The 26,235-nt window shown below is 54.0% G+C and overlaps 1 protein-coding gene across 1 annotated transcript in view; it reads right to left on the bottom strand.

Moving 5' to 3' along the window:
- The window catches only part of VSTM2L (V-set and transmembrane domain containing 2 like), a 480,863-nt gene extending 462,244 nt beyond the window's left edge, over positions 1 to 18,619 (bottom strand). The window contains exon 1 of the mRNA XM_069652388.1: positions 18,174 to 18,619. Coding sequence (XP_069508489.1) covers positions 18,174 to 18,291 — 118 coding nt within the window. The 5' untranslated portion in view covers positions 18,292 to 18,619. The remainder of the gene's footprint in view (positions 1 to 18,173) is intronic.
- Between the last annotated feature and the right edge of the window lie 7,616 nt (positions 18,620 to 26,235).

Genomic DNA, 26,235 nt, shown 5'->3' with positions numbered 1-26,235 from the left:
ACATGAAAATGTATCACACTTAGATGGATTTGTTGGGGACAGAAGTGTATCGCAATTAGATGGATTGTTGGGGGTAGGAAATGTATCGCACTTAGATAGATTGTTGGGGACAAGAAATATATCGCACTTGCATTGTTGGAGAAAAGAAATGTATCGCACGTGGATGGATTATTGGGGGTAGGAAATGTATCACACTTGGATGGATTGTTGGGGACAAAAGATGTATCGCAATTAGATGGATTATTAGGGATAGGAAATGTATCACACTTATATGGAGTGCTGGGGACAAGAAATGTGTCACAACAGGATGTATTGTTGGGGGTAGGAAATGTGTTGCTACTAAATAACCGCACTGAAAACTAACCATTCTGCATTCTCACCCTCAAACTCTAAATTAAACACGACACCTCTACTGCACCACAAACCGCACACAATTCACAACACCCACCATGAAACCAAATCAAACATAATCATACCTCAACACCGTATTACGGCTACCAACTGAAAACGCACCAACGCTCAATGACCGGTTTCTCCTAACTGAAGCTGCCAACAGCACATCAAGGCTCTCGTGCTCTTCTTCCTGTCATCCCACTAACAAACCCCCAACCCTCCTTCCATTGCAGATCTGCCAGAGTGCCAAGAGACCATGCAAGTGGCAACGGTGCACGGGACAAGAACCATTAACAGTTATTCCTAGTAGTATTCGATGAGTTGAAGTTAGGATGTGTAACGTTTTGCAACAAAGGTCATACCCTCCTCATCACAAGTTATTACAAGGCAAAAAGGTTATCTTTTGGTCAAAACATTGACACTTTGTTGCTCTCTAATAATCAATATCAGGAGAGAATTGAATCTCCAGAAAGCTCTTAGAACACTTATGTTCTATATCCTCTGTGCGCCTGCACTTGACCCGGCAACTGAACCCTTTACGCATATGTTTCGCACTACACAGCTCCTGCACTATAGGTGGGCACCCACTTTTGAGAGCCCCCAAACTTGACGCTGGGCCTATTTAGATCTCTCTATAGCCATTTGAAACCTCAGGGACCCCTCTGCAAAATTTGGTGGGCAGGGGAGGGGAATCATGTTGGGTAACACCACTGCATATGGCTTCCTAAGTGTCCTTACCCACTCACTCACTCATTGACTTACTCACCCTCTAAGATGGGGCCACCACACATGCTTCCTCTGCAGTCATCACTGTCTCAGGTGTTTGGTTTCAGGAACGTAGATTTTGAGGCACTTAATGCCCCATTATGCATTTTGCAGCGATTAAACTCAAAATGCACAGTCAGTACCCTGCTCATACTTCTGCTTGACGCCAGCTGAGACAGTGGTTTTCCGTGTCGGTCTTAGAAGCCCCAATGCCATGGTCAGCAAAACAGAAATGTGGCGCCCTGCCCCTCCCCCCGTGCAACCCAGGTCATGCGGGAGGGGGTGGGGTGAGCATCACATTTTTCAATGGCACGGCAGGCACCTTATTGTTATTGAATGTGCTCCGCTCTTAATTTCAAAAGGGCGCCTGATAAGCCGTCTCCCACCGAGCAAGCTGGGGGGAGCCTGTTGAAAGACTCCCCCGATCGGTAGCCCGGGCGGCTCTGCCCTAAGTCCGGCCCTGCTGGTTGTACAGGACACACCTAAAGGGGCAGTGCTGGCACAGGGTGGCACCAAAGAGTGAGAGATCTGAGGGGCACCCTTGAATGGGTGGAAGAGCGGCCTACTCGTGTGATGCGTTACAAGCATCATGTGAGTGGCAGACCTAGGGCAGATGGAGAGATGGAGAAAGCCAGGGGTTGGGGGGGGTAAGAGGTTAGGCAGAGAAAGTGTGGGGCTTGGGGGCAGCAGGAATGATAAGCTTGTGAGGAAGACGGCGATGGGGAATGAGTAGAGAATGGGGTGTAAGAGTAGAGTGAGAAATGGGGGCAATGGTTTGTGGGAATGAAGGGTAGCGAAGGAACGAGTTTGGGGGGATTGAGAGAGGAAGGGCGGATTTAGGAGGGATGTGGGAGAGATGGAGAGAGGAAAAGATGGCGGCTGTGGCGTAGGGGAGACTAGCGAGAGATGGGCAGAATGAGCAGAGAGAGAGAGGGAGGAAGGGGTAGAGAAGGGTAGATGGGAAGAGAGATGACGGCTGGGCCGAGTGAGGGAATATAACGTGGCGGGCAAAAGGCGGGGGAAGAGCATGGGAGAGAGCGAGATTTGGCAACGGTACTGGAAGAGAGATGACAAATGCTGCAAAGGGGGGCTGGGGGGGCTTGGAATATGATAAGGCCCGGGGTAAAGTGTCAATGTTGAGAGTTTGGGGCCAGGTAGTGAAAGTGAGTGGCTGAAAGGGAGGGAGGGAGGGGGAGTTTATGGCAATGGCGCTGGGGGTTGAAGGGGTAGAAACGTAGAGGTGCATATGAATAAGAAGTGGAGACAGGGCAACGACGGGACGAACAGGAGCAAGATGGGGAGAGGGCAGGAAGGGCAGCCCGAGAAGGGTGTCTGGGAATGGGTAGAAAGAGGTGTAGATACGGGGGGTGCACGGGACTAGAGAGGATGAAGGGAGCAAAGAGGTATACACAAGAGGGGAAGGGGGGCCGCGGTGATGGGAATGGCGAGTGCTGGGCAATGCTGGCGCAGCTGAGAAAAGGGGAGAGCAACGCGGAGAGAGGGGGGCGGGAGAAAATGGAGCGGAAAGAATCAAAAGCAGAAGAAAGACAGAAAAAGAAAGGAAGCGGCGAAGGGGTCAAGGGGGGCGAACAGAAACCGACAGAGGAGCCGGAGTCAGGGTCAAGGCGAGGAATGCAAGATAGAGAGTGAACGATAGATATAGAGCAAGGAAGAAAGAGGAAAAGATGAAATAGAGAATCGGGAAATCTCGCCAATGAAACTAGAAAGGGGTGTCTCGTGTGAAACGAGTGGAGAGAGGAGAAAATGGAAACGAAAAGTTAGAGAACGAGAAATACGGAGAAAGTGAACCATTGAAAATGAAGAAACGCAAAGGAGAAGAAAGAAGGAAATAGAGAAAGGAAGAAAGGAAGGAAGAAAGAACTAGAGAAAGATATCAAAGAAAGAAAGAGAGGACTGGAGGAGAGAAAGAAAAAGAGAGAGAAAGAAAGAGAGAAAGAAAGAGAGAGAGAGAAAGAAAGAAAGAGATAAAGAAAGAGAGAGAGAAAGAAAGAAAGAGATAAAGAAAGAGAGAGAGAAAGAAAGAAAGAAAGAGAAAGAGAGAAAGAGAGAAAGAAAGCGAGAAAGAAAGAAAGACAGAAAGAAAGAAAGAAAGAAAGAAAGAAAGAAAGAAAGAAAGAAAGAAAGAAAGAAAGAAAGAAAGAAAGAAAGAAAGAAAGAAAGAAAGAAAGAAAGAAAGAAAAGCGATTCAGGGAGGGTGCCGGGAATAGCAGTTGTAAAAGAGGAAGCCGTGTGAAGGAGGAACGCGAGATACTCTCTACCCCCAGGAAATCAGTCTGATCTGTGAGAAATAATCAGCGTTAATACAATCCACGTGCGGGGATGAGGTGGACGCCTCATTTCCGCGAACACCACCTCCCCTTCCCCCGGTTCTCCGGGGATTAGAGCCCCTCCTAAATGTGTGCACCCCTGTGTGCTTGGTGGCCCCTGTTTCGCGGGTGCCCACTGCCATAGGGATACAGCTGGGGAAAAGGTGGGGACATTATTAACCCATTATACACTCAAAAGCCCTGGGAAGCAATTGGGGGCGGGGAAGGATTTTCAATAGAGAAGTTTCTAAAAACCCGTGGGTCGTGCTCTGCTGTGCTCTCCCGGTGAGTGCTGGCATGTTAGAGCGGTAGGGCGGACCTGGGGTGAATCTGGAAGAGAGAGGGTGGTGGGGGAGGGGCATCATGGAGGAAACAAGTGAGAGTGGATGGAGGAACAGGCTGGAGGTTCAACAAAATGAGAGGCAGGTGTGTGTGTGAGAGAGAGAGAGAGACAGTGGGAGAGGAAGTGGCAGTGAGGGAGAGGAAGCGGCAGTGAGGGAGAGGAAGCGGCAGTGAGGGAGAGGAAGTGGAGAAGAAACGGCAGTGAGGGAGAAGAAGCGGCAGTGAGGGAGAGGAAGCGGCAGTGAGGGAGAGGAAGCGGCAGTGAGGGAGAGGAAGCGGCAGTGAGGGAGAAGAAGCGGCAGTGAGGGAGAGGAAGCGGCAGTGAGGGAGAAGAAGCGGCAGTGAGGGAGAGGAAGCGGCAGTGAGGGAGAAGAAGCGGCAGTGAGGGAGAGGACGCGGCAGTGAGGGAGAGGAAGCGGCAGTGAGGGAGAAGAAGCGGCAGTGAGGGAGAGGAAGTGGCAGTGAGGGAGAGGAAGCGGCAGTGAGGGAGAGGAAGCAGCAGTGAGGGGGGAGAAGCGGCAGTGAGGGAGAGGAAGCGGCAGTGAGGGAGAAGAAGCGGCAGTGAGGGAGAGGAAGCGGCAGTGAGGGAGAGGAAGCGGAGTGAGGGAGAGGAAGTGGCAGTGAGGGAGAGGAAGTGGAGAAGAAGCGGCAGTGAGGGAGAAGAAGCGGCAGTGAGGGAGAGGAAGCGGCAATGAGGGAAAGGAAGCGGCACTGAGGGAGAGGAAGCGGCACTGAGGGAGAGGAAGCGGCAGTGAGGGAGAAGAAGCGGCAGTGAGGGAGAGGAAGCGGCAGTGAGGGAGAAGAAGCGGCAGTGAGGGAGAGGAAGCGGCAGTGAGGGAGAGGAAGCGGCAGTGAGGGAGAAGAAGCGGCAGTGAGGGAGAGGAAGCGGCAGTGAGGGAGAGGAAGCGGCAGTGAGGGAGAGGAAGCGGCAGTGAGGGAGAGGAAGCGGCAGTGAGGGGGGAGAAGCGGCAGTGAGGGAGAGGAAGCGGCAGTGAGGGAGAAGAAGCGGCAGTGAGGGAGAAGAAGCGGAGTGAGGGGAGAGGAAGTGGCAGTGAGGGAGAGGAAGTGGAGAAGAAGCGGCAGTGAGGGAGAAGAAGCGGCAATGAGGGAGAGGAAGCGGCAGTGAGGGAGAGGAAGCGGCAGTGAGGAGAGGAAGCGGCAGTGAGGAGAGGAAGCGGCAGTGAGGGAGAGGAAGCGGCAGTGAGGGAGAGGAAGCGGCAGTGAGGGAGAGGAAGCGGCAGTGAGGAGAGGAAGCGGCAGTGAGGAGAGGAAGCGGCAGTGAGGGAGAGGAAGCGGCAGTGAGGGAGAGGAAGCGGCAGTGAGGGAGAGGAAGCGGCAGTGAGGGAGAGGAAGCGGCAGTGAGGGAGAGGAAGCGGCAGTGAGGGAGAGGAAGCGGCAGTGAGGGAGAGGACGGGTGGGAATACCTGCAGAGGATACTGCGTGCGGGAGTAACCTGAGGGTTAGGGGAAGAAGGCAATGGAATGGGGGGATGGAGTGAAGGAGAAACAGGAAGATGTCTGTGTGGTGTTAGTAAAAGTGCCATAGGGTCTAGGAAGGGAATTGGTGATAGCGAAATAGTGTTAAGAGGAGGATGATGAAGAGTGGAGGGGCAGCTGGTGATGGGAAGAGGTGGGTGCGGGTGCAGCCCAGGGTCTGGACGGGCCTGGGATGGTAAGGGCGCGTGATGGGAGAGAGTGCAGAGGATGGGTGTGTGGGCGAGAGCACTGCCTCTGTGAGGGGGGGGGTGATGGGCGTGCGGGTCGAGGGAACGCGGTCAGGGGCAGGTTTGGGAGTCGAGGGCACGGCGGGGAATGCGTGGAGAGCTTGACGGAGGGAAGACTTGAGTGGCTCTAGATGGGGGAATGGCGGGGGGGGGGGGTGGGTGGCACAGAGAGGGGGAGGGGCGAGTACAATGGAAAGGCAGGGGGGTAGAGAGCAAGATGCAGGGAAGGATGCAGAGAAGGCTGGCAAATAGGACCGCGAGGGGGTGCAGGGAATGCTGGAGCGGGGTGATGGGAAGAATAGACAGGAGCCTGGAAGGTAATAGAAGGATGGGAGGAAGGATGGTAAGAAAGATGGAGGGAAGGATAGAGAGAAGGCTATAGGGTAAGAGAGGGGGATGGGAGGAGGAGTGGTAAGTGGGATGTTGGGAAGGATACGGTGAAAGATGGGAGGAAGGATGGCATGAGGAGGAGAGGTTATACGATAAGAGGGGGATGGGAGGAGGATTGGTGAGAGGGATGGAGGGAAGGATACAGAGAAGGATGTTAGGAAGGATGGCAAGAATAATGGAGGGTAGGATAGAGAGAAGGCTATAAGATAAGAGAGAGAGGGATGGAGAGGGGTGAAAGAACGAAGGGTGGGAAGGATTGAGAGAAGCCTGGAAGACAGCAGAGGGAGGGCCAAGGAGGGAAGGAAGGGAGGTGCAATGGTGAGGAAGATGGAGGATAGATGAAGAACGCATGAAAGGATAAACACGGGGAGAATGATAGAGAGAACGTTGGCAGATAGGAGGGAAGTGGGATTAGGAGAAGGATCAAAGGGGAGATTGGGAGAAGGATGGGTGGAAGGAGAAGAGAGGGCGTAGTATAGGAAGACGACTAGAAGAAATAATAGAGAGGGGTGTGGGGATGGATGGAGAGAAGAGTGGAAGGGTAGAGAGGAGGATGGAAGGTGCCAGAGAGAGTGGGAGAAAGATAGAGGGAGGATAACGAGATGGTAGAAGGCATAAAAGAGACAGGGGAGTAGAGAATGGCGGGGGTTCAGAGAAGGAAGAGGGGGAACCCTAGAAGACAGGAGAGGGAGAGGACGGAGGGAAGGATATAGGGGAGTACAGAGAGAAGGGGGGACAGAGGGGTTAAGGCAGGGGAAGTGCAGACGACGGGAAGGGTGGATTAGTCATTAGTGGAGTGTTGGGAGGAGGGATGCACTGGGAGGTGCGAAAGAAAGCGCGGCAAAAGGTCGAGGGATGAAGGGAGACCGGGAAATGGGAAGATGCAGAGACGAGTAAGCGCATGTGTGAAAGGGCCAAGGGGAGAAGGAAGGGTGGGGGATGCAGGAAAGGAGAGTCGGCTACTGGGGGGGAAGTTTGGCAGGTACCAGGGAAGACTGGACGGGGGAAAGGCAGGAGGGTCCATGTGGGTACGAGTGGAGAGGGGTGGAGCGAGAGAGAAGGGGTGACTGGAGAGTGAGGGGCATCTCTAAATCCGCGATCAGTCTGAAATGTAGAGATGCCAGGAGGCTGCCGCCGAACTGCCCGCTACACCCCTCTCCATCACCACGCACAGCCCCTATCCATCACCACGCACAGTCCCTCTCCATCACCACGCACAGTCCCTCTCCATCACCACGCACAGTCCCTCTCCATCACCACAGACAGCCCCTCTCCATCACCATGCACAGTCCCTCTCCATCACCACGGACAGTCCTTATCCATCACCACGCACAGTCCCTCTCCATCACCACGCACCGTCCCTCTCCATCACCACGGACAGCCCCTCTCCATCACCACGCACAGTCCCTCTCCATCACCACGCACAGTCCCTCTCCATCACCACAGACAGCCCCTCTCCATCACCACGCACAGTCCCTCTCCATCACCACGCACAGTCCCTCTCCATCACCACGCACAGTCCCTCTCCATCATCACGCACAGTCCCTCTCCATCACCACGCACAGCCACCCCCCAACCACGCACAGTCCCTCTCCATCACCACGCACAGTCCCTCTCCATCACCACGCACAGTCCCTCTCCATCACCACGGACAGCCCCTCTCCATCACCACGCACAGCCCCTCTCCATCACCACGCACAGCCCCTCTCCATCACCACGCACAGTCCCTCTCCATCACCACGGACAGTCCCTCTCCATCACCACGGACAGTCCTTCTCCATCACCACGCACAGTCCCTCTCCATCACCACGGACAGCCCCTCTCCATCACCACGCACAGTCCCTCTCCATCACCACGCACAGTCCCTCTCCATCACCACGGACAGCCCCTCTCCATCACCACGCACAGTCCCTCTCCATCACCACGCACAGTCCCTCTCCATCACCACGGACAGCCCCTCTCCATCACCACGCACAGTCCCTCTCCATCACCACGCACAGTCCCTCTCCATCACCACGGACAGCCCCTCTCCATCACCACGCACAGTCCCTCTCCATCACCACGCACAGTCCCTCTCCATCACCCCTCTCCATCACCACGAACAGCCCCTCTCCATCACCACGGACAGCCCCTCTCCATCACCACGCACAGTCCCTCTCCATCACCACGGACAGACCCTCTCCATCACCACGGACAGTCCTTCTCCATCACCACGCACAGTCCCTCTCCATCACCACACACCGTCCCTCTCCATCACCACGGACAGCCCCTCTCCATCACCACGCACAGTCCCTCTCCATCACCACGCACAGCCCCTCTCCATCACCATGGACAGCCCCTCTCCATCACCAGGCACAGTCCCTCTCCATCACCACGCACAGTCCCTCTCCATCACCACGGACAGCCCCTCTCCATCACCACGCACAGTCCCTCTCCATCACCACGCACAGTCCCTCTCCATCACCACGGACAGCCCCTCCCCATCACCACGCACAGTCCCTCTACATCACCATGCACAGTCCCTCTCCATCACCCCTCTCCATCACCACGAACAGTCCCTCTCCATCACCACGGACAGCCCCTCTCCATCACCACGCACAGTCCCTCTCCATCACCACGCACAGTCCCTCTCCATCACCACGCACAGTCCCTCTCCATCACCATGCACAGTCCCTCTCCATCACCCCTCTCCATCACCACGAACAGTCCTTCTCCATCACCACGCACAGTCCCTCTCCATCACCACGCACAGTCCCTCTCCATCACCATGCACAGTCCTTCTCCATCACCACGCACAGTCCCTCTCCATCACCCCTCTCCATCACCACGCACAGCCCCTCTCCATCACCACGCACAGTCCCTCTCCATCACCATGGACAGTCCCTCTCCATCACCACGGACAGTCCTTCTCCATCACCACGCACAGTCCCTCTCCATCACCACGGACAGCCCCTCTCCATCACCACGCACAGTCCCTCTCCATCACCACGCACAGTCCCTCTCCATCACCACGCACAGTCCCTCTCCATCACCACGGACAGCCCCTCTCCATCACCACGCACAGTCCCTCTCCATCACCACGCACAGTCCCTCTCCATCACCACGGACAGCCCCTCTCCATCACCACGCACAGTCCCTCTCCATCACCACGCACAGTCCCTCTCCATCACCCCTCTCCATCACCACGAACAGCCCCTCTCCATCACCACGGACAGCCCCTCTCCATCACCACGCACAGTCCCTCTCCATCACCACGGACAGACCCTCTCCATCACCACGGACAGTCCTTCTCCATCACCACACACAGTCCCTCTCCATCACCACGCACCGTCCCTCTCCATCACCACGGACAGCCCCTCTCCATCACCACGCACAGTCCCTCTCCATCACCACGCACAGCCCCTCTCCATCACCATGGACAGCCCCTCTCCATCACCACGCACAGTCCCTCTCCATCACCACGCACAGTCCCTCTCCATCACCACGGACAGCCCCTCTCCATCACCACGCACAGTCCCTCTCCATCACCACGCACAGTCCCTCTCCATCACCACGGACAGCCCCTCCCCATCACCACGCACAGTCCCTCTACATCACCATGCACAGTCCCTCTCCATCACCCCTCTCCATCACCACGAACAGTCCCTCTCCATCACCACGGACAGCCCCTCTCCATCACCACGCACAGTCCCTCTCCATCACCACGCACAGTCCCTCTCCATCACCACACACAGTCCCTCTCCATCACCATGCACAGTCCCTCTCCATCACCCCTCTCCATCACCACGAACAGTCCTTCTCCATCACCACGCACAGTCACTCTCCATCACCACGCACAGTCCTTCTACATCACCACGCACAGTCCCTCTCCATCACCCCTCTCCATCACCACGAACAGTCCCTCTCCATCACCACGGACAGCCCCTCTCCATCACCACGCACAGTCCCTCTCCATCACCACGCACAGTCCCTCTCCATCACCCCTCTCCATCACCACGAACAGTCCCTCTTCATCACCACGGACAGCCCCTCTCCATCACCCCTCTCCATCTCCATGGACAGCCCCTCTCCATCACCACGCACAGCCCCTATCCATCACCACGCACAGTCCCTCTCCATCACCACGCACAGTCCCTCTCCATCACCACGCACAGTCCCTCTCCATCACCACAGACAGCCCCTCTCCATCACCATGCACAGTCCCTCTCCATCACCACGGACAGTCCTTATCCATCACCACGCACAGTCCCTCTCCATCACCACGCACCGTCCCTCTCCATCACCACGGACAGCCCCTCTCCATCACCACGCACAGTCCCTCTCCATCACCACGCACAGTCCCTCTCCATCACCACAGACAGCCCCTCTCCATCACCACGCACAGTCCCTCTCCATCACCACGCACAGTCCCTCTCCATCACCACGCACAGTCCCTCTCCATCATCACGCACAGTCCCTCTCCATCACCACGCACAGCCACCCCCCAACCACGCACAGTCCCTCTCCATCACCACGCACAGTCCCTCTCCATCACCACGCACAGTCCCTCTCCATCACCACGGACAGCCCCTCTCCATCACCACGCACAGCCCCTCTCCATCACCACGCACAGCCCCTCTCCATCACCACGCACAGTCCCTCTCCATCACCACGGACAGTCCCTCTCCATCACCACGGACAGTCCTTCTCCATCACCACGCACAGTCCCTCTCCATCACCACGGACAGCCCCTCTCCATCACCACGCACAGTCCCTCTCCATCACCACGCACAGTCCCTCTCCATCACCACGGACAGCCCCTCTCCATCACCACGCACAGTCCCTCTCCATCACCACGCACAGTCCCTCTCCATCACCACGGACAGCCCCTCTCCATCACCACGCACAGTCCCTCTCCATCACCACGCACAGTCCCTCTCCATCACCACGGACAGCCCCTCTCCATCACCACGCACAGTCCCTCTCCATCACCACGCACAGTCCCTCTCCATCACCCCTCTCCATCACCACGAACAGCCCCTCTCCATCACCACGGACAGCCCCTCTCCATCACCACGCACAGTCCCTCTCCATCACCACGGACAGACCCTCTCCATCACCACGGACAGTCCTTCTCCATCACCACGCACAGTCCCTCTCCATCACCACACACCGTCCCTCTCCATCACCACGGACAGCCCCTCTCCATCACCACGCACAGTCCCTCTCCATCACCACGCACAGCCCCTCTCCATCACCATGGACAGCCCCTCTCCATCACCAGGCACAGTCCCTCTCCATCACCACGCACAGTCCCTCTCCATCACCACGGACAGCCCCTCTCCATCACCACGCACAGTCCCTCTCCATCACCACGCACAGTCCCTCTCCATCACCACGGACAGCCCCTCCCCATCACCACGCACAGTCCCTCTACATCACCATGCACAGTCCCTCTCCATCACCCCTCTCCATCACCACGAACAGTCCCTCTCCATCACCACGGACAGCCCCTCTCCATCACCACGCACAGTCCCTCTCCATCACCACGCACAGTCCCTCTCCATCACCACGCACAGTCCCTCTCCATCACCATGCACAGTCCCTCTCCATCACCCCTCTCCATCACCACGAACAGTCCTTCTCCATCACCACGCACAGTCCCTCTCCATCACCACGCACAGTCCCTCTCCATCACCATGCACAGTCCTTCTCCATCACCACGCACAGTCCCTCTCCATCACCCCTCTCCATCACCACGCACAGCCCCTCTCCATCACCACGCACAGTCCCTCTCCATCACCATGGACAGTCCCTCTCCATCACCACGGACAGTCCTTCTCCATCACCACGCACAGTCCCTCTCCATCACCACGGACAGCCCCTCTCCATCACCACGCACAGTCCCTCTCCATCACCACGCACAGTCCCTCTCCATCACCACGCACAGTCCCTCTCCATCACCACGGACAGCCCCTCTCCATCACCACGCACAGTCCCTCTCCATCACCACGCACAGTCCCTCTCCATCACCACGGACAGCCCCTCTCCATCACCACGCACAGTCCCTCTCCATCACCACGCACAGTCCCTCTCCATCACCCCTCTCCATCACCACGAACAGCCCCTCTCCATCACCACGGACAGCCCCTCTCCATCACCACGCACAGTCCCTCTCCATCACCACGGACAGACCCTCTCCATCACCACGGACAGTCCTTCTCCATCACCACACACAGTCCCTCTCCATCACCACGCACCGTCCCTCTCCATCACCACGGACAGCCCCTCTCCATCACCACGCACAGTCCCTCTCCATCACCACGCACAGCCCCTCTCCATCACCATGGACAGCCCCTCTCCATCACCACGCACAGTCCCTCTCCATCACCACGCACAGTCCCTCTCCATCACCACGGACAGCCCCTCTCCATCACCACGCACAGTCCCTCTCCATCACCACGCACAGTCCCTCTCCATCACCACGGACAGCCCCTCCCCATCACCACGCACAGTCCCTCTACATCACCATGCACAGTCCCTCTCCATCACCCCTCTCCATCACCACGAACAGTCCCTCTCCATCACCACGGACAGCCCCTCTCCATCACCACGCACAGTCCCTCTCCATCACCACGCACAGTCCCTCTCCATCACCACACACAGTCCCTCTCCATCACCATGCACAGTCCCTCTCCATCACCCCTCTCCATCACCACGAACAGTCCTTCTCCATCACCACGCACAGTCACTCTCCATCACCACGCACAGTCCTTCTACATCACCACGCACAGTCCCTCTCCATCACCCCTCTCCATCACCACGAACAGTCCCTCTCCATCACCACGGACAGCCCCTCTCCATCACCACGCACAGTCCCTCTCCATCACCACGCACAGTCCCTCTCCATCACCCCTCTCCATCACCACGAACAGTCCCTCTTCATCACCACGGACAGCCCCTCTCCATCACCCCTCTCCATCTCCATGGACAGCCCCTCTCCATCACCACGCACAGTCCCTCTCCATCACCATGCACAGTCCCTCTCCATCACCACGCACAGTCCCTCTCCATCACCCCTCTCCATCACCACGAACAGTCCCTCTCCATCACCACAGACAGCCCCTCTCCATCACCACGCACAGTCCCTCTCCATCACCACGCACAGTCCCTCTCCATCACCACGCACAGTCCCTCTCCATCACCACACACAGTCCCTCTCCATCACCACGCACAGCCCCTCTCCATCACCACGCATAGACCCTCTCCATCACCACGCACAGTCCCTCTCCATCACCCATCTCCATCACCATGAACAGTCCCTCTCCATCACCACGGACAGCCCCTCTCCATCACCACACACAGTCCCTCTCCATCACCATGCACAGTCCCTCTCCATCACCATGCACAGTCCCTCTCCTTCACCACGCACAGTCTCTCTCCATCACCACGCACAGTCCCTCTCATCACCAAGCACAGTCCCTCTCATCACCAAGCACAGTCCCTCTCCATCACCACGCACAGTCCCTCTCCATCACCATGCACAGTCCCTCTCCATCACCAAGCACAGTCCCTCTCCATCACCACGAACAGTCTCTCTCCATCACCATGCACAGTCCCTCTCCATCACCACGGACAGCCCCTCTCCATCACCACGCACAGTCCCTCTCCATCACCACGCACAGTCCCTCTCCATCACCACAGACAGCCCCTCTCCATCACCATCACAGTCCCTCTACATCACCATGCGCAGTCCCTCTCCATCACCCCTCTCCATCACCACGAACAGTCCCTCTCCATCACCACGCACAGTCCCGCTCCATCACCACGCACAGTCCCTCTCCATCACCACGGACAGCCCCTCTCCATCACCACGCACAGTCACTCTCCATCACCACGCACAGTCCCTCTCCATCACCCCTCTCCATCACCACGAACAGTCCCTCTCCATCACCACGGACAGTCCCTCTCCATCACCACGCACAGTCCCTCTCATCACCAAGCACAGTCCCTCTCCATCACCACGAACAGTCTCTCTCCATTACCACGCACAGTCCCTCTCCATCACCACGGACAGCCCCTCTCCATCACCACGCCCAGTCCCTCTCCATCACTACGCACAGTCCCTCTCCATCACCACGCACAGCCGTCTTCATCCCCACACACAGTCCCTCTCCATCACCACGCACAGTCCCTCTCCCTCACCACACATAGTCCTTCTCCATCACCACGGACAGCCCCTCTCCATCACTACGCACAGTCCCTCTCCATCACCACGCACAGTCCCTCTCCATCACCACGCACAGTCCCTCTCATCACCAAGCACAGTCCCTCTCATCACCAAGCACAGTCCCTCTCCATCACCACTCTCCATCACCACGCACAGTCCCTCTCCATCACCACGCACAGTCCCTCTCCATCACCACGGACAGCCCCTCTCCATCACCACAGACAGCCCCTCTCCATCACTACGCACAGTCCCTCTCCATCACCACGTACAGTCCCTCTCCATCACCACGCACAGTCCCTCTCCATCACCACGGACAGCCCCTCCCCATCACCACGCACAGTCCCTCTCCATCACCACGCACAGTCCCTCCATCACCACGCAGAGTCCTTCTCAATCACCACGGACAGTCCCTCTCCATCACTATGCACAGTCCCTCTAAATCACAACGCACAGTCCTTCTCCATCACCATGGACAGCCCCTCTCCATCCCCACGCACAGTCCCTCTCCATCACCACGCACAGCCCCTCTCCATCACCACGCACAGTCCTTCTCCATCACCACGGACAGCCCCTCTCCATCCCCACGCGCAGTCCCTCTCCATCACCACGCACAGCCCCTCTCCATCACCACGCACAGCCCCTCTCCATCACCACGCACAGCCCCTCTCCATCACCACGCACAGCCCCTCTCCATCACCATGCGCAGCCCCTCTCCATCACCGCACACAGCCCTCTCCATCACCACGCACACCCCTCTCCATCACCACGCACACCCCTCTCCATCACCACGCACAGCACACCCCTCTCCATCACCACGTACAGCCCTCTCCATCACCAAACACATCCCTCTCCATCACCACACACAGCCCTCTTCATCACCACGCACAGCCCTCTTCATCACCACGCACAGCCCGCTCCATCACCAAGCACAGTCCCACTCCATCACCACGCACAGTCCCACTCCATCACCGCGCACAGTCCTCTCATCACCCTGCACTGCCCTCTCCATCACCCCACACAGTCCCTCTCCATCACCATACACAGTCTCTCTCCATCACCACCCACAGTCACCCTCCATCACCACACACAGCCCTCTCCATCACCACGCACAGTCCCTCTCCATCACCACGCACATCCCTCTCCATCACCACGCACAGTCCCTCTCTATCACCCCTCTTCATCACAACACACAGTTCCTTTCCATCACCCCGCACAGCCCCTCTCCATCACCACGCACAGCCCCTCTCCATCACCAAGCACAGTCCCTCTCCATCACCCCTCTCCATCACCACGAACAGTCCCTCTCCATCACCACGGACAGCCCCTCTCCATCACCCCAGACAGCCCCTCTCCATCACCACAGACAGCCCCTCTCCATCACTACGCACAGTCCCTCTCCATCACCACGCACAGTCCCTCTCCATCACCACGCACAGTCCCTCTCATCACCACGCACAGTCCCTCTCATCACCAAGCACAGTCCCTCTCCATCACCCCTCTCCATCACCACGAACATTCCCTCTCCATCACCACGGACAGCCCCTCTCCATCACCACGCACAGCCCCTCTCCATCACCACGCACAGTCCCTCTCCATCACCACGCACAGTCCCTCTCATCACCACGCACAGTCCCTCTCATCACCAAGCACAGTCCCTCTCCATCACCCCTCTCCATCACCACGAACATTCCCTCTCCATCACCACGGACAGCCCCTCTCCATCACCACGCACAGCCCCTCTCCATCACCACGCACAGTCCCTCTCCATCACCACGCACAGTCCCTCTCCATCACCACGCACAGTCCCTCTCCATCACCACAGACAGCCCCTCTCCATCACCACGCACAGTCCCTCCATCACCACGCACAGTCCTTCTCCATCACCACGGACAGTCCTTCTCCATCACCACGGACAGTCCCTCTCCATCACCACGGACAGCCCCTCTCCATCCCCACGCACAGTCCCTCTCCATCACCACGCACAGCCCCTCTCCATCACCACGCACAGTCCTTCTCCATCACCACGGACAGCCCCTCTCCATCACCACGCACAGTCCTTCTCCATCACCACAGACAGCCCCTCTCCATCCCCATGCGCAGTCCCTCTCCATCACCACGCACAGCCCCTCTCCATCACCACGCACAGCCCCTCTCCATCACCATGCGCAGCCCCTCTCCATCACCGCGCACAGCCCTCTCCATCACCACGCACACCCCTCTCCATCACCACGCACACCCCTCTCCATCACCACGCACACCCCTCTCCATCACCACGCACAGCACACCCCTCTCCATCACCACGTACAGACCTCTCCATCACCAAACACATCCCTCTCCATCACCACACACAGCCCTCTTCATCACCACGCACAGCCCTCTTCATCACCACGCACAGCCCGCTCCATCACCAAGCACAGTCCCACTCCATCACCACGCACAGTCCCACTCCATCACCGCGCACAGTCCTCTCATCACCCTGCACAGCCCTCTCCATCACCCCACACAGTCCCTCTCCATCACCATACACAGTCTCTCTCCATCACCACGCACAGTCCCTCTCCATCACCACACACAGCCCTCTCCATCACCACGCACAGTCCCTCTCCATCACCACGCACATCCCTCTCCATCACCACGCACAGTCCCTCTCCATCACCCCTCTCCATCACAACACACAGTTCCTTTCATCACCCCGCACAGCCCCTCTCATCACCGCGCACAGCCCCTCTCCATCACCACGCACAGCCCCTCTCCATCACCACACGCAGTCCCTCTCCATCACAACGCAGTCTCTCTCCATCACCACGCACAGTCCCTCTCCATCACCCCTCTCCATCACAACACACAGTTCCTATCCATCACCCCGCACAGCCCTCTTCATCACCACGCACAGCCCTCTTCATCACCACGCACAGCCCGCTCCATCACCACGCACAGTCCCACTCCATCACCACGCACAGTCCCACTCCATCACCGCGCACAGTCCTCTCATCACCCGGCACAGCCCTCTCCATCACCCCACACAGTCTCTCTCCATCACCCCACACAGTCTCTCTCCATCACCACACACAGTCCCTCTCCATCACCACGCACAATCTCTCTCCATCACTACACACAGTCCCTCTCCATCACCACACACAGCCCTCTCCATCACCATGCACAGTCCCTCTCCATCACCACGCACAGCCCTCTCCATCACCACGCACAGTCCCTCTCCATCACCCCTCTCCATCACAACACACAGTTCCTATCCATCACCCCGCACAGCCCTCTTCATCACCACGCACAGCCCTCTTCATCACCACGCACAGCCCGCTCCATCACCACGCACAGTCCCACTCCATCACCACGCACAGTCCCACTCCATCACCGCGCACAGTCCTCTCATCACCCTGCACAGCCCTCTCCATCACCCCGCACAGCCCTCTCCATCACCACGCACAGTCCCTCTCCATCACCACGCACAGCCCCTCTCCATCACCACGCACAGCCCCACGCACAGCCCCTCTCATCACCACGCACAGCCCCTCTCATCACCACGCACAGCCCCTCTCCATCACCACGCACAGCCCCTCTCCATCACCACTCACCATCCCTCTCACCACCAAGCATAGTCCCTCTCCATCACCCCGCAGAGCCCCTCTCCATCACCACGCACAGTCCCTCTCCATCACCACGCACAGTCCCTCTCCATCACCACGCACAGCCCCTCTCCATCACCACGCACTGTCCCTCTCCATGCACAGCCCTCTCCATCACCACGCACAAAGGCTGCTCACCAGGACCCCTGGACACGCTGCCTCCCCGCAAGGCATCTTTCCCGCACCTCTACCAGGTCGGGTCACCTGTCTGCAGTCAGACCCTCCACCTGCAGAGGTTCCCCACTCCCCAGCCCCTCCACCTGCAGAGGTTCCCCACTCCCCAGACCCTCCACCTGCCGAGGTTCCCCACTCCTCAGACCCTCCCCCGCAGGGACGCCCGCACCCACTCCAGATAAGGCCCGCCGCGGGCGGTCCGCGCTTACCATTGGCTGAGATCTGGTTGTCCCATTGAGGGTGACCCCCTTGCCTGGAGGAGACGCTGAGCTGGATGTAAAGTCCCAGATAGTGCAGCACCCCCAGGGTCACTCCAAAGGCTCCCATCTTGCTCCCAGGGGGCTTGGCTGTTTCACATCAGGCAACAGAGGAGCCGGTGTGGGGGCAGCGAGAATAGAGCCGGAGGTCCCCAGAGCAGTCCGTGGCTGAGGGCTGCCTGCGGGGAGCTGCTGGGAGCTGCTCGCACCAGCTCCTGCACTGCCGCTGCTGCCGCCGTCGCCGCTGCTGCTGCACTCCTTCCCTTCAGCGGAGGCGCTCTTCTATCCGCTGGTGAGGCGGCCCACAGCCCCCAGTGAGGCGGAGGGATCTGACTCGCTGATTTATCATCAAAGTTTTTCAGGACTGTGCATTTTTGAAGCAATAATTACAACTTTGAAGCAGGCAGGGGTTTGTGCGTGTGTTTATATACATATATGTATGGAGGAGGGGGGGTGACCGTGAGAGACATCATGTGCCTCTATTTCTCTCTCTCCCCCCCCCCCCTCCCAGCCGCGAAAGACAAAGTAACCCCACAGGCATTTGAAACCGCGATTCGCTCAAGTGGGGACCGGCTGCATTAACCAATCAATTTATTTTACTTCGATTCGGCAGGTTGCAAAGAGAATTCCGCAACAGGCGCATTAGCCCGCTGAGCTCTGTCCCGGGCGGCTAATGAGTGAGACCGGGCTAGTGAGTTCGCCAGGTGTGTAACGCCCCCTTTGTTCAGCGATCCCGCATTTGCTATATTGTTGAGACAGTACTCCGCTCCCCCTTGTCTGCCTCTTACTGCTGTGTCCATGACCTCTAGCGCACAAGGCGTGACTGCGCTGGGATATCACGCAAGGAGCACAGCTTCCGAGTGCACGCGCCTCTATGGCTTCAAAAGGACCGACTGATACAGAAGGCACAGCAAAAGGGTGATCCTTAATGCACGGGTCTGTGTTGCAGGGCATGTAGGGCTGGGCGAGATATATAAGGCCGAAAGAGCGACTATTACCCTCAAACTATTGCACACCACTACATATCCACCTAATACTGCACAGCACTAGTCATAATAAAAAAACAGCGCTACAAACCCTCGGGTATCTGAGCGCTGCTTAACATTACCCACGGTGTGTGGTGCTCACGTATCGACCTCGGAAGGATGAAAGGCTGAGTTTGGCCCTGACGGGATTCGAACCTGCGACAGCAGGCTCTGGACAGATAGGTAAGCGAGTAGGTAAGGGAGCCCTCTACTCGCTGTGCTATTGGACCAGCTATCCCCAACATGCCACAGGCCACCCACCCATTGTATTGCACACTACTGCTTATCTATACTGTACTGCTTCATCTCATAAAACTGCACACCACCAAGCACCTGCGTGACTGTGCAGACTACCGGTAATCACCACAATACTGGGCACTATTATTTCCCAGACTATTGCACATTACTGTGTAACAACATTCTACTGGACAGCTCTGATTATCCAGACATTACTGCAAAGCCCAGTTTATCCCCATTGTGCAGCACATCATGAATTCTTCTGAATATGCTGCACACCACTGATTACCCCAAACGATAGTGTACCACTGATAATTGACTTTATATTGCACACCACTGATTATTTCCACTACACTGTGCACAAATGAATATTCCTATACAATTACACACCACCCGTTATCTTCATAATTGTCCAGACCACTGATAAAGACTGTACTACTGAGCACTATTATTTCCAGACCACTGCACACCAGTGTGTCTCAACATTCTACTCAACAGCACTGATTATATCCAAATACCACAGCACAGTCTTGTTTATCCGCATTATACTGCACATCATGATTTGTCCTCAAAACTCCGCATGCCACTGATTATCCCATAATAGGGAGCAGCACTGATTATTCACATTATATTGCACACCTCGTACTAGCTCCACTATACACAACAGATCACTCCTTTAAAATTGTCCACCACCAACTGCCTCCATTACTGTGCAGCCTACTGACAATCACCAGTGTTATTTCCAGACTACTGAACAGTAGGTCTCAACATTCTACTGCACACCACTGAGCACCCCCATTTTAGTGCACACCAACAAACTAAGTGCCAAAAAGCTATTTTTTTCTTTAAACAATATAATTCCACAAAATTCAGGAAGCAATCAAACAGCCCCAGGGACTTTTCGAAGCAGTCACGAACTTCCTCTCCCCTAAATGGCCAAAGTGAGGTGCAAAGAATCATAGCCACAATAATTGAGGCAACCCCGATAAAGAGATCACCCTCCTGCAACCAACAGAAGCCATCCTGTGTCTGTCTTGGGTTGTTAAAGCTGTGTGACAGGGTCATTAGGAGGTTGTCGGTCTGGAATTAACGTGCCGGTAATTCCGTGTACTGGCCCATTTCCGGTTTGCTGGTGGGGGTTAACTGACTTACCTCCAGCCAAGAGCTGGAGGCAAATCAAGCTCACACTGGCAAAAAAACAGCCAGTATTACCGGCCCCGGTACTACCGTTGCTGGTAATCCTGGCAATCCCCTCCATGAAATGGGGATTTACCGGTATTCCCATCACCTGTAATATCCCATAAATTCCAGGCTATCAGGTGGCGGGAACTGTAATATCATTTGCCAGTATCCTGCCGGAACTACTGGCGGGATACCAGCAAACTTATAATGACCCCAAAGACTCTGGTCTTATGGAGAAAAAATACAAGCATGTCATTTCATCTACATACCCACAATGCTCTGTGGCTCTGAACTGTTGGGGAACTTCCAGCTATTGCCTGCAGGTGGAACTGTGGCATGTGTGGGTTGTTAAATGAAATTACCTATTCTACACTCATAAAAAATCAGTCTGTCAAGAACTCAAACAATCTCTGCCACTGTACAAGGCCACATGGTCATAGTATGCGTTCACACTACTACCCCAGCAGAATTTCCCGCCAATAGATCCTGCTACCCCTACCCTAAAGCACACCCTACCCAGGGGCTCTGAACAACTACCGCCCAATCGCTGGAGTTGCGTGACACTTCAAAATCCTTGAACACGTTGTAACACAGCAGCTTCAAGAACACCTAGAAGCACACACCATCCTAGACACAGTCAGGCTTCTTCCCATTGGACCATTGGACCATTGGACCATAAACAGCGCTGTTATCAGTATGGGGGGGGGGATCTACTAGACCTAGCTGACTGGTGGTCACTCAGCATGCTTATCACGCTCAATCTCTCCACCCCTCTTCGAAACTGTAGAACACAACCACCTTCAGACTTCTTACAGCCTTCAAATGGTTCAAGTCCTTCCTGGCTGAGAGTGAACAGAGCATTAGACCAAGAGACCTTTCCTCAAAGCCGTCTCCTCTGGAGCATGCAGTCCCTAAGTAGTGTTTAAGAGCTGCGATAGTTCTGCAGCCTGCGCGTCTGCACTCCATTCACATAGAAGCAGTGTGTTATTCGCAATGGGGGTGGGGGTGTCCTCCAAGGATGACGCCTCTCGCTACCTCTTTTTTTACCATGTACACCAACCCCCTGATGGCTCTACTCCACATCCATTATCTGCAACCCCATTCACATGCAGGAGCTGCAACAGTATAGCCGTGTGTCCCAGGCCACCAAGAGAAGTCCAACAAGGCGCCAAGAAGACTGGAGACCACCGAGCCATGGATGGGGCCAATCATCCTCAAGTCCAGTGGACTCAAAATGGAAATTCCTGTCCTCTGCCCCCCCCCCCGCACAATCTAACAGTAGTAGCCAAACTCTGCCCCCGCCATCGACTTCAGAGAATAACGATCCATTCTAATTCACGCAATCGAGGAGCCATCTGAGACGCAGGTCCCATCATGAACTCATGGGTCGACACAGTAGTTAAAGTAGCCTTTATCCAAACGAAATAAAGATCTTCCCTTTATCCCGAGGGAAAAGCACTGAATGTTCCAATGCAACCCTGTCATATTGGCCTCCCGGCCTACGAAATCAAAGACTCCAAAAAATCCCAAACTCTAGGCGGACTCACCTTCGGACTGAGAGAATGCAAATCCGTCTCCAAGCACCTGAGAACTATCCACTGGCTCCTGTGAAGGTCCAAAACTGCTCCTGGCTCCTCTGCCTCACCCATGGGCCTGAACAAAACACTCTGACCTGGAAGAAAAAGACGAGCCGGGCTGGCCAAAAGAGCCATAGAGTCAGTGACCGGCAACTCACGGATCGTCCAGAAAACTAGATGCACGCGCCAGAGAGGCAGGTGCTTCGCGGCCATGGGCCCGCCCTTGCGGAACAGCTTCCCACATGACCATAGATACCCAGACAGCCTCATGCTCTTAGGAACTAGCTCCATTCTTCTTGTTCGAGCACCCCCTACCCACTTGAAATCTGCAAGGAGGCAGGACCCAAGCACATTGCTGAAGTTTAGTTTTACACAGTGCAAGATACAAACCAAACACACACATTCTCCCAAAATGCTGCACACCAAACCAATGAAAATGCACAGTTACACGTCTGCATGCTTTTACATGTCTCTTTTACATGTTGTGAGGTGCTGCTTTTATGTCATGCATGGTGGCTAGAAGGGTGATAGAGTGCTGCGCGAGAGGAGCGCCGAGTGTTGTGCATGTGTGGCAGTTGAAGTGAGACTGGCTGGAGTGGGGACCGACCACTGGATGCTTCTGTAGCATTTGCTTTCTTGACTCACTGCCCACTCCCAACTAAAAAGATTCAAAGAAGTATTCCTTTTCGAAAAGACCCCCTGTTATTGCCACAGAGAACTTTTGATTATTGTGCAAACCTCTATATTCCCATTTACTGCAGACCACAGACTGTACCCACAATACTGCGCGTCACTGCAGGTCTATGTTAAGCTACTTCGAGGTTGGGTTAAGCCTCAGCTCTGTTCCCATGGGTTTTATTATGTTTGGCTGTTGTGATGAAATGGTTTTTTAACTCTTTTATGGATAATTTTGTATTATTCGAATAAACATGACTGATGCTGATTCTTTCTCCCTTGTGTGTTAATGAGCTTCTGGCCCTCCTCACAGGGCTTGCTGTATTTTCTGAGTCCTCTTGATATGTATGTTTCTTTTTCAGTCTGAACTTCAAAGATGTAGTGAAACCACTGTTTTAAAAAAAATCTCTACTAAATCTTAATTAAGATTAGATTTCAGAAAAAGTAAGTTTAGAGGTCGGGTGGTGGTGAATGAGGAAAAGGTGATTCGTGTAGATGTCCGAGAGTCTGATTTTTACCACCACCCACTGTTGTGGGGCAACTGCCATTAGTTTTATAATTTATTTTATTCATTCATTAATGACGACAGCAGATCACAGAAAAGTATACAACTAAACAATGCCAGTGAAGATGGCAAACAAATCAGCAAAACGTACCCTAAACAAAAGATGGAGGCACATTTTCATGGAAATTCCCGAGTATGGGTCAATGTTATTTAGGGAAGGGAAAGGTTTTCAAGACACAATGAAATGGAACTGAACAAAGATGGGGATAAACGAAGGTGGCTGGGTAATGAATTCTAAAAGCCTGGCATGATTGGTTAAGTGCGATGTTGCAACCTTTGGAATAGCCATATCATTTAAAATGCATGAATAAAGAATGTAAAAAAAGAAAAAAAAAAGATGAAAGCAACATCCCTCTCTGGGATTTTAAGGTGGTTCCTTGCTTCAGGGAGCTTAGAAGCACCTGCAATCTGGTCTTTATCAGCAAAATAAGAAGGTTGCTGAACAACAAGCATAAAAACAACTTGTTATTTATATAGCACTTTAAACCAAAGCACTTTATTTTTTTTTTAATATGCACTCATTATTACCCAATCAAAATGAGTACTCATTTGATAGATACCAGAAGGGTGGGTGAGTCTACCTTGATTGAACTCGTTCCTGTGACTTGCAGATCACAGCAGCAGACGCACGTGACCCACTGAGCTATCTTACCAGCTTACCATGCCTTACAAGACAACAGTCTTGTAAGGCAGACAACCCATTTTAAATTATAGTCATGATTCCAAAAGGAGCAAGTGGAAGTTGGCGAGAATTGGGAGATTTGATCACATTTCCTCCCATCATTGACCAACTGAACAGCTGCCTGAAAGGGGTGGCTGGCACATTTTACAACTTCCTTAAGCACTGCATTAGTACCTGCAACGTGGCACAATAGTAAGGCTTTCTGGACTGTTCGAAAATGATCGAGCAGGATAAAGGGTTTTTTCTTCCTGAACAAAGCTAGCTGAAAGTTAGCAAATTGGGCATTTTGGTCACATTTTCTAGCATGGAAAGTCTATTAGCCAGCCAAAATCCAAGTGATTTTGCAGATGTTGCTTAAAGGGGCACTTCCATACTTGAAACCTTCCCTCCTTCTGCAGTGGCGCGTAGAGGAAACATCCATACCTCAGGTATATCCAGACAACCTCTCACTCTGTGTACAATACATCCCCAAGTGATGGAACTCAGAGATAAAGCGTTGACATCATACTGATCAATAGCAACCCAACATTTATGAACCAGCACCCCAGGAGTTTACATATGTATATGAAATGGATAGGTGACAACATGGCCCCAAGGGGTTCTCCACACTGTAGTAGCGGAACAGGCGATCAGCATGACTCAAAGTCTTCTTCAAAGATGAAAGAGAAGTTCTAACTTCTTTGCTGATTGCTAATAATAAAAACCTGCGGTTACTTTGTGATGCGTCATTGTGGCATAATCCTGCACACAATGCAGTGTTTGGTAACACTGCTCCTATGTTGGAGCTGTGTTACCAAAGGAGTTTTAAAGATAGGAGATATTTTGAGTAATGACCCAGTAGTGTCTTTTGCAATGCTACAGCATCAATTTTGTTTCTGAAAGAGAGAACTTTGGCGATATACGAAATTGAAGAATCTTATTTGGCAAAGGTTGTGTATGATGGGCACCTCATTGATGGCTAAAGCAGGAATTTGTAGGATCTTTGATTCACCATCCAAAATGGTTTCCACATTTAATGGTATGATGCCTATGGAACCCTTCCATGCTGATTCTTGGGATAAATTGAGACAGACTTCGGGAAGCGAGTTGAACTGTGAAATTTCGACCAAAGTTTGGGATTAGTTATAGAAGGTGGGCTTTAAAGCCACATTAGATTTAAATCTACGCTTGTCAACAGATGATTTTAGGGAGATTATATTGGACACCTGTACAGATGTATGGTTTGGGATTTTCGGAGACCATACATGTAGGGCTGTGGCAGAGGTAAGGGTACACCGTTTCACATGCTTTGGGATTGTTCAAGAGTTCGAGGCTTTTGGAGGGAGGTATTGGATAGACTGGATGTGACGCTGAGTATAACGTGCCCTAGGACCCCATCCAAGTCGTTTTCCTGTCAGGTAGAGGCAGATGCGAGAAAGCTAGGCGATATAGATAGTGGATTGATGAAGCTCTGGTCATGGCTGCGAAACAGGTATTGAAAGTTTGGAAAACTAGAAAGGGACCATAAGTGAAAGATTGGTTGAATGAACCACAGGTCCTGCCTAGCTTTGAAAGAGTTATATTTTTGAAGCTGGACCAGGAAGAACTCTATCTGGAGTTTTGGACACCTTTTAATGACTTACACAGTTTGGGACAAAACGTATGTGTTACACTAAAATGTTCTATGAATTGGAGGTTAAAAAGAGAAAGAGGACCTTGTTATGTTGAGTGATTGATGTATGTTTGTGTATTTGCTTGTAGGGTTTGTTCATCGTTTTTTTGTTTTTGTCCTTTTGTTTTGTAGAATACTGTACCGTCTTTCTAGGAGTACTTATTGTAGTTGTTTGTTGATGAGTTAGAATGTCGGAAAAATTCAAGCTATGTGTTGAAATGTATTGACATATACTGATGAAATGAGTTTGTTACTTACTTTGTACATTTTGTCCTGGTTGTAGATTTGTGTTTGTTTACTATTTAAAATGCATAAATAAAGAATATAAACTTTTTAAACAAAAAGATTAAAGCAACATCACTCACTGGGAGTTTTAGGTGATTTCTCCATAATACTTTCTAGTCCAGAGGACTGCAACCT

The sequence above is a fragment of the Ambystoma mexicanum genome, chromosome 3p (assembly GCF_040938575.1).
Source record: "Ambystoma mexicanum isolate Mex_15411 chromosome 3p, UKY_AmexF1_1, whole genome shotgun sequence".
Classification (NCBI taxonomy): domain Eukaryota; kingdom Metazoa; phylum Chordata; class Amphibia; order Caudata; family Ambystomatidae; genus Ambystoma; species Ambystoma mexicanum.
The sequence above is the reverse complement of the archived record's forward strand: the minus strand, read 5'-3'. Positions and strand labels throughout refer to the sequence as shown.